This window comes from Micropterus salmoides, unplaced genomic scaffold (assembly GCF_014851395.1).
Source record: "Micropterus salmoides isolate LMB-PRFRI ecotype aquatic unplaced genomic scaffold, ASM1485139v1 Ms_hic_scaffold_10, whole genome shotgun sequence".
NCBI lineage: Eukaryota > Metazoa > Chordata > Actinopteri > Centrarchiformes > Centrarchidae > Micropterus > Micropterus salmoides.
In genome coordinates, this window is record NW_024040041.1 from 14,262,557 (window position 1) to 14,272,114 (window position 9,558).

Consider the following 9,558-nt stretch of genomic DNA (forward strand, 5'->3'; position numbering starts at 1 on the left):
TGTAAATTATGTGGAATCTAAAGTGAGTCATAATATGAAAGTGACACAAAATGTTGCAGATTCTTTCACAAAATCACTAGAGGGCAGTCAGTGTCAAGTTTCTAAAAGGAGACACTCAGATCTGCTGTTCTCATTGATCTTAACTGACACTTACTGGACTGAACTAAAGTTTAACATGTACACTGGATACTGTGATAGTTGATACTTTTCTACCCCAAACAAAAGTTATGTGTTAACTTGATTCAGCACATTTTCAACAGAAAAGTATGACAGCATATTTAAGTTTATTTTTTTTATACAACAAACAACATCCCGACAACAAATAACCACCTAGCATAATATCTGATTAAGACTTATTGATTAAGTTTTGTTTCTGACATAATCAGACACAGATAAATGTAAAATGTAGTTATAATCACATAAAGTAACATATAAATGCGTGAACTACTTTAGTTTTTTCTAATATAAAAAACATGGTTTTTGCATTTAGTCACACACGTTTCATTTCCTGAGCAACTGTTTTCGTCTTGAAATGATGTCTTTGACATCTGCAAACACTGAAATTATTCATCATCGTCTTTTACGCAAACCTTCAAACCAGCAGCATCAGACTTAAGTCTTTATACCATCTACATGATCCCGGCTGCTGTCACTGTATTTGTGTTTGCAGCAATATTATTTTAATGAATATGTTTTCCATTATCCATGATTCATGTCAATATTTCCATTAAGAATAGTTATAATGAAATAATGTGCATTGAAATGAAAATATATGTAAAGCAGAGGTGATTTCCAGGCATGTTTTCACTCTGCAGATATAATAACAGTCAACAGACTCTTCTATTGGCTCCAGTTAGACCAACATTGATGCTTCATGTGTTTGATTCTATGCAAACTCAGTGACCTTCCTTGTTACTCAGCTATAAAAACTTCCCATCAGGCTGTCAGTGGAGTTCACAGCACGTCACTTTCAACATAAACCATGTTTTCTGTAGCTCTGCTGCTGCTGTTGGGAGCTGGATGTGAGTCTCTCTGGATTTGTCAAAGTCAGCAGTTCTTCTTTTGCAGTATAACTTGATCATTTGTTACTAAACATTTTCTTTTTTTAACAGGTGTGAAGTGTGAACAGTTGACACAGCCAGCCTCTGTGACTGTGCAGCCAGGTCAACGTCTGACCATCACCTGTCAGGTCTCTTATTCACTTGGCAGCTTCACAGCTTGGATCAGACAGCCTGCAGGGAAAGAACTGGAGTGGATTGGAATGAAAAATACTGGATATTCATACTACAAAGATTCACTAAAGAACAAGTTCAGTATCGACTTAGACTCTTCCAGCAACAGAGTGACTCTAAACGGACAGAATGTGCAGCCTGAAGACACTGCTGTGTATTACTGTGCCAGAGATCCACAGTGAAACACATTAACAGGAGAGTCATACAAAAACTACTGGGAAGATTCAGTTGGCTTAGTATCACTTTTTTTCACATTTATCACAAAGCAGAATGTTAAATTCATTTGCAAACTAAATACATATAAACAAGTAAAATGAAAAAATGTTTTTATTTCTTCTTTATAAAAAAATCTCTGTATACATTTGATGAATCTGTGTAACCCTACACCAAACCCTAATAAGAGTTATGAGTTTAATGGCTGACTGACATATAATCTACATACTTAATTTGTTACTGGGGATTGCATGTCATAACAGCAGTACACAAGTTCACGTTACAAAGAGTATTGTAAAGACAAATGTCAAACACACAAGTCCTAACAAAAAAGTAAAATTGTGAGCCTTTATAAGCATCTGCATGCTAGAAGTGTGCAAATTTGAAACAGCGATTAACTGATGCCAAGGTCGTTACATTATACAGACTTCTAATGAAGCAACCAATTTAATAATGTGTTTGCCAACGTATTACACAAATTATACTGAAACATGAAAGAGGGACTCTTGTAGGAATGACTCATGTACAGTAAACACTGATTCTCCAGTTTCACCAAACAGTAACTGAGATCCAAGTCAAATCCAGTTCCACACTGTGAGGAGGAGTCAATGCAAAACTCAGATGTCTTCCACCTCTACTTATCTGACTGCAGAGAGGATGTCAGAGAACAGTGGACACACAGTTTAACATGATGGACTATAGGACAGGACTGCTGCTTTTAACTGTCTGCTGGGCAGGTGAAGATCTTCAATTTTATATCATATATTTGTGTCACCAGGTTATTTCACTTGATGCATTTTTCTCCTCTTGACAGGTGTTGATGGTCAGACTCTGACAGAATCTGAACCAGTGGTTAAAAGGCCTGGAGAATCCCACAGATTGACATGTACAGCCTCTGGATTCACATTCAGCGACTACAACATGCACTGGGTCAGACAGGCTCCTGGAAAAGGATTGGAGTGGGTTGCTTTAATCTATTATGATGGTAGCAGCAAACACTACTCTCAGTCAGTTCAAGGCCGGTTTACCATCTCCAGAGACAACAGCAGACAGCAGCTGTATCTGCAGATGAACAGTCTGAAGACTGAAGATTCTGCTGTTTATTATTGTGCTTGAGAGCCACAGTGACTTGAGTTGGTTGAGCAGCTTTACAAAAACCTACCAACCTTATTTTTATTTTTGTTTTATGTACAATCAGTAAACTGAGAAAACCATCATTAACCTACAACAATAACCAAACACGTAAATAACATAGTCTCTCGTTTGTTGAACTCATTCAATTATTTGATTCATGCATCTGAATTTTACAAATTTTAGTTCCTTATTAATAATCTTGTACTTGCGGTTTGTTCACAAAAAAAAGCCCAAAAAGTAAGAACACGCAACAGAAAACTTGTTGGATGTCAGAGTTTCCCTCGAAACACGTTAATAAAATGCAGTTTGACAAAACTTAAAAAGAAAAAGAAGAAGAACTTTAGTAGACAATCTCAAACCAAGCCTACAATAATATGTTCATGCTATACACACTGAGGCCAATTTTTAAAATGAACCTGAAAAGAACCTTCATTGTTTCTATATTTTTTACCTTTTCTTATAGTTTGCTTGCTGAGTGTTGTAGTTCCCTTGGAGCACATTCAGAGTCTGGGACTGTTGGTGAACGATAAAAAGAGCAAGCTCCAGCCCTTCCAGTTATATTAATTAATTAATATTTCTGGACATGCTTCTGGATTCCAGGAGGGCGACCCTAGTCCTGACCCACAAGAGACAGCTAGTCCTCAAAGCTTGCCTCTGCCAGTTCCAGCTACATTCAGGTCAACTGGGGGCTCTGCATTTTCCTCATGGGCTTAATGGCCACCATGGTGCAGATAGTTCCCCTTAACCTCCTCTACATGGGACCTGTACAAAGGTACCTGTTGAGCCTGGACCTTTGACCACAGGGGAGAGACTCCAAGTTTTTCTGTGTAGCTGTGGTTTTAAACAGCCACAATTTGAAGACTGAAACCTTTAAGAGACTCACTTAAATGAACAAAAACATATTAATCAATAAATCAATGAATCTTTCTCTGGTGCATCTGAGACTGTCCAACTTAAGGACAGAGGACTCTGCTGTGTATTACTGTGCCAGAGACACACACTGGTTAAAGGAAGCAGAGAGGCTTTACAGAAACTCCTCAGAACATTTGTTTACAAAGACCTACAGGTGGCAGTAGAAGATATAAAGTCAGATGACACTAACTAAGCCACTTCTAGAAAATTATCTTTGCACCCGGGCGAGGTGACCCATGCCTGCCCGGACGAGTCCAGGCATTGGCGACTCCATCCGTGGAGGTGGTGAATTCAGTGAGTAGTTTGCCGTTTGCTGAAGAAAAAAGGATGCTGAGGCAGTAGGGACACTGCTATTTATACGTCATGCAAGTATCGGTAGCAACGTTCTATTGGTCGGCTACATGCACGATAAAATTTCAGTGGGCAAGTGCATGCGTGCATATGATTGGAAGAGGTAATACCCATAGAGTCCAGTAGAGGGCAGAGCCTGTGTGAGATACAACACTCCACACAGACGAGGACGTCACAAACACTAAACACCACTGAGGGCACTATATACACAGGCAAATGAGCAGGGAGGGAAGCACAGTTGAAACACATCAGGTAATCAACAACAGTAACCAATCTAGACAAGAACACCATGCACACTACACTGCTGCATTGCCCAGTTTCCACGGTAAGAACAGCTCGTTTCTCGGCTGTCACGTCGTGGAAGTGGACCATTATGGCTGCACGGACTCGGCGGTCAGGCTAGCGAAGTGGACGCCCGGGCCTCACCCACCCTCTCACTTGGTTCTGACTGGGAGAGCGGCGTGGGTCACAGGGCAAACCGTTAGCTTAGCGTCGGTGAGCACTCAACACGGTTAGCTCAATGGGATGGTGTTGGTGGTGGGGAATTAGTACTTTTAAGAATGTAATGTGTTTCTAATAAACAGTTTAACATTCACAAGCATCACCACAGTGTACACACAAGCAGCACATGTTAGAACAGTGGCTTCGTGAACACAAGGCCGCAGGGCAAACTGTTAGCCTCACCCCAGGAGTTAACGTTAGCTCTGTGATGAGAGAAAGTTAACTTAGCTCTTTGAGGAATGTAATAAACATGTTTTAGTCAAAAAACAGTGTCCACATTCTCAAAAGCCTTACACCATACTTTTACACAAGCACCACAAGTAAAACAATGCCTGGTGCGTTCAAAGACACCACGGCCTTTTCGATTGCAGCCCTTGGAAAAAGTCTAAGCCTTATTATTTATAAAAAAAAAAAAAAGGGTGACAGAGGGACAGAGGCTGATGCACACCAGCATGCATTTGTGTTTCATGTGCTGCTGTGTACACATTGAAAATGCTGTGAATGTTCAACTGATTCGGCTCGGTGTGTAACGCACTTCAGTCTCCACAAAACTGCACGTTCACTGATGCTAAATTAATGATCCGACCTACGGCCCACACTGCTCTCCTTGCTAAGCTCGAGAGAGACAGTGGGAGGGCTAGGGCTTTGCTGCGCTATTCAAACCACTGGGACAGAAGCCCATGTCCCATGTCGCTCTCCTGGTGGCATCCGAGTGAGACGGTAGTAGGACCTGGGCTTCCTCCTTGCTAGCCGGCTATCCGGCCCGCGCATCGGGTTGCCTACATCTCCTGGCAGCCAAATGAAGGGCTGCTGCCATGACGGTGACACAATGCAGCAATGCGAGCTAACTTTGCGTTCCCCGTGCACTGACGACAGTGTACACGGGAACACTGCTAGCTTATTGACAATGTGTGTGTTCCTAAAACACACAACCACATTGTAAACATATGCTCAACCGAGAGCAGCGTTCGGACAACACGTCTCTTCCAGCGGTGCAGCCCGTGGCACTTTATCACAGTGAACAGCGGCTCATTCTCCCAGCAGCAGTGGAGAGGAGGATGCCCTGTCCTAACTCAGCTTCACTCGGAGCAACCGGCCCTGGTGCGTTCAGGGACACTATAGCCCGTTCGACATCGTTCTGGATCTCTGCCAACTGAACCAGCATAATGGACAAGAGGGCATTTCCACATGCTAATGATCAAGAAAATGCTGGAGCCAGTGCAGCCCGGCAACTGGTTCACCGTCATCGACCTGAAAGGTGCCTATTTCATGTTGAGGTGACACACTAACAGGGAATTTTTAGGCTTCTCCTCTCAGGGGGCAGCCTACAAATACAATAGGCTACCCGTCAACTACTCGCTAGCCCCCCACACACTCAGCAGATGCATCGCACTGCAATCTTTGCGCGAGAAGGGCATGAGGTTTCCTTTCTACTCACAACCTCATGGTCATGGAGAGATTGAAGCCTTGAGTGATCTCCACACAGCCCAGTTGATTTTGCACCTCAAAAGCCTGGGGTTGCGATCAATTTGGAAGAGAGCTTCCCCCAGCTGCTGCAGTGAGCGGAGTATCTTGGGATTGTGCTCAACTGCAACACTCCAAGAGCGTACCTGTGCGCGTCACTTGGTTGTTAACAGCTGTTGAGAATTATTTTAGAGCATTATAGCCTAAATTGTTATCATTAATTACTAGAGCGAAGGTGGTCTATATTGTCATTGTTTAAAGTATTATTTCAGAGTGTAAAGTTCACAATGTTAAAACTCTATAGCTCTTGTCATCATTTAAAGAGTTATTTTATAGTGTAAAGTTAAGATCACAACGCTGAAACTCCATAGCTCTGAGAGTGTGTGGTCCTCTCTGTGACTAGCTGCCCGGAGGCAGTAACAGTAGCACATGTGTGTGTAAGCAGGTACGTGCACTCTGGGAGCAGAATGAGCACAGCAAGGCATCATCAAAAACACCAGCAAAGGAAAATGTAGAAGCAGAATTAGTGAAAATTTTGTTACAAAACATACATCAATACAGTAAGAAGGTCCTGTCTATAGCACACAGCACAAAAGACACCAGCTTATTCCACAAAGTCAGGTTATGGTTTAAAAAGCATGATCAGCGAGAGCCACAGTGACACAAATAATAACAAAGCTGAAGAAAAAATGTCAAAACAAGTTAAATTTTGTATTTCATCTTAAAATAAATTAACTTTACTTCAACATCATCAATGCACTCAGAGAAACATTCCTTTTTATGCAGCTCCAGTGTTCTCATATAACCTATTGCACAGTATGTTGTTGAAACAGGAAGCCGTAAATAATCTAAATGTGAATGTTTTCAACTGAGTTGTTAGAATTTTTGTTGTTGAAAAAATGAAATCATAAATACATAACTTTTCATTTGCCAAATAAATGTTCACATGACAATTTTAAGCTGCAACAGTTGATCTTTAGCCCGTCGGTGTTCTTCTCAATGCAAAGTGAACTTCCTCACAGTCTGCTATAAAGACTTGATATCATGCTGTGAGTTGCAGCAGAAGAAGAGAAGCTCAGATCATTTTCAATACCAACCATGTCCTGTGTAGCTCTGCTGCTGCTGCTGGATCCTGTGAGTCACTGACAGTATGATCACAGCACACTGATAGTTCACTGTTCACTGTCCTCCACAGGTGTGAAGTGTGAACAGTTGACACAGCCACCCTCTGTGACTGTGCATCTGAACAAAAACCCCTCAGTGCCTGAACACTTGTAACATGAAGCCACCAGAGGAGGAGCCCTCAGACCACTAATGACTTCAACACCAGCTCACTGTTACAGGGAGAAACAGACATATTTAGCAATGAAAAAGGTAAAAGGAACATAAAATGTTTTGTGTAAAATAAAATTGTATTAAATATACAGTGGAGGCATTTTCCAAAACAAATCTTCTCAGTCTGGCTGTCATTAGTACTAATTAATAGTAATATTATTTTACTTCCTGTTGTTACAAGTGAACCGTTTGTGTAAGAATTTTCTCTATTGTAATATGAATATCACTTTGTGGACCTGCAGTCCTGCACACTTCCTTTTCTGACAGATTTTAGTCCTTTTGACAACAACATTGTATCTCCAAAATCTCGGACTGATTTCCTGAAAATGGTTTTACTTATGAACACTTTGTGAGAAAGTCAATATTATATAATAAAAAATATTTGTTAAGCTGTTAAACGATTTAAATAAATTATTAAAATATAATTTAGTGATAAATTATTGTCAAACGCTTCACATGTTGTAGACTGTGTGTAATAAACAACTTAAAGAATGTGTTTATCAATGTATTGCACAAATAAATACTGAAACATAAAACTCCTGCAGGAATCAGTATGTACAGTAAACATTGATTCTCTGGTTTTGCCAAACAATAACTGAGATCCAAGTCAAATCCAGTTCCACACTGTGAGGAGGAGTCAATGCAAAACTCAGATGTCTTCCACCTCTACTTATCTGACTGCAGAGAGGATGACAGAGAACAGTGGACACACAGTTTAACATGATGGACTATAGGACAGGACTGCTGCTTTTAACTGTCTGCTGGGCAGGTGAAGATCTTCACTGAACTTTTACATAGATTATATCTGTATTACCAGCTTATTTCCTTTGGTGTTTTCTATCCTCTCAACAGGTGTTGATGGTCAGACTCTGACAGAATCTGAACCAGTGGTTAAAAGGCCTGGAGAATCCCACAAATTGACCTGTACAGCCTCTGGATTCACATTCAGCAGCTACTGGATGCACTGAGTCAGACATGCTCCTGGAAAAGGACTGGAGTGGATTGCCTGGATTGATACTGGTGGTAGCAGCAAATCCTACTCTCAGTCAGTTCAAGGCCGGTTTACCATCTCCAGAGACAACAGCAGACAGCAGCTGTATCTGCAGATGAACAGTCTGAAGACTGAAGATTTTGCTGTTTATTATTGTGCTCGACACTCACAGTGACTGGAGTTGGTGGAGCAGCTGTGCAAAAACCCACAGTGCTCTTCTTTGAGCTGTTAGAGCCTAATTACATGTTTTTATTTTTATTTTTATAGCACTTATATTATAAACTATATGTTACATTACATTTGTTTTTTCACAAGGTCATGTAAACTGTTCCTGAGGAATCTTATTACTGAACATTAAACAAATAGAAAAAAACACACACACAAAAAGATTGAAATAAAGAGATGAGCTGACTGTGGCTTCTCACAAGTGGTTTCAGGAAATCACCACCCACTACTGAAGTGACGGGTCAAGTCAAAAAATAGTCCAGATAGTGGTATGTGTGTGCTTGTGGTCTGAATTGGGCTTATATGGTATGACCAACAGTAGCTGAAGTGAACAAGAGCAAGATTTAGCAAAAAAGGGGACATTATACACAAACTTTAATAATATGAGACTTACGTACTTTCAATGGATGCACACAATAATCAGAAACAAAGGCATTAACACCCACTTTTTAACTTAATTGGACTAATTACTGGAACTCTCAGGACTCTGATCTTGTGAACTGCCTGGGTGGAGGGACATAGAGGCTACTGGCTTTAAATCCAGCATGTCGGCTGTTTTTCTATGACTGCTCCTCTGTTTTCCACCGTTGTTTGCAATACATCACAAGTCTCGCCAATGTCTGCCTGATGTCGGTAATTTATTGCTCGGAAATAGCAGCCAACTTGCACCGGTGTGTTTACAGTGAACAGCTGATGGAGTTACGCTAAATACTGGGTCCAGAGTTGTTGTTTTAAGTTTTTACACAGAGCCGAAGCGGAACAGCTGATTACAGCAGGTTAAAAAGCTCCTTGAATATAATGTTCCTCTGAGCTCAGGCGGACACAGACTTGAGTGCTGCAGCTGATCTGCAGCTCTTGTCGACTGGAAATGTTTTAATAACCTTCCAAACTGTCGCGATTTTATTTTTGTGTTGCTTTCTCTGTGCTGAAGTTATTTTAAGAACTTGATGGTTTAATGGCCAGTTTGTTATTAAATTTGTAAAAAACTTTATCGTGTGTCTCTTCATTATACTCCCACACAAAAAGCTGTTGGCTGATATATTCTAATCAAATCTGATGTTCATTTATAAATTTTGCTCATGGATAGTGGTTACTAAATAATGATGCGTCTGCATCACTTTGTAGATACATTAATGTTTGTAAATTATGTGGAATCTAAAGTGATTCATAATATGAGAGTGACAAAAAATGTTGCAGATT

General features: G+C 40.6%; 1 gene segment (V, D, J or C); it reads left to right on the top strand.

The window, feature by feature from the left end:
- The first annotated feature begins 980 nt into the window (after positions 1-980).
- On the top strand, positions 981-1,535 carry LOC119887190. The segment is given in 2 exon segments: positions 981-1,022; positions 1,113-1,535. Coding segments are annotated over 2 exon segments (342 nt in total).
- The last annotated feature ends 8,023 nt before the right edge of the window (positions 1,536-9,558 follow it).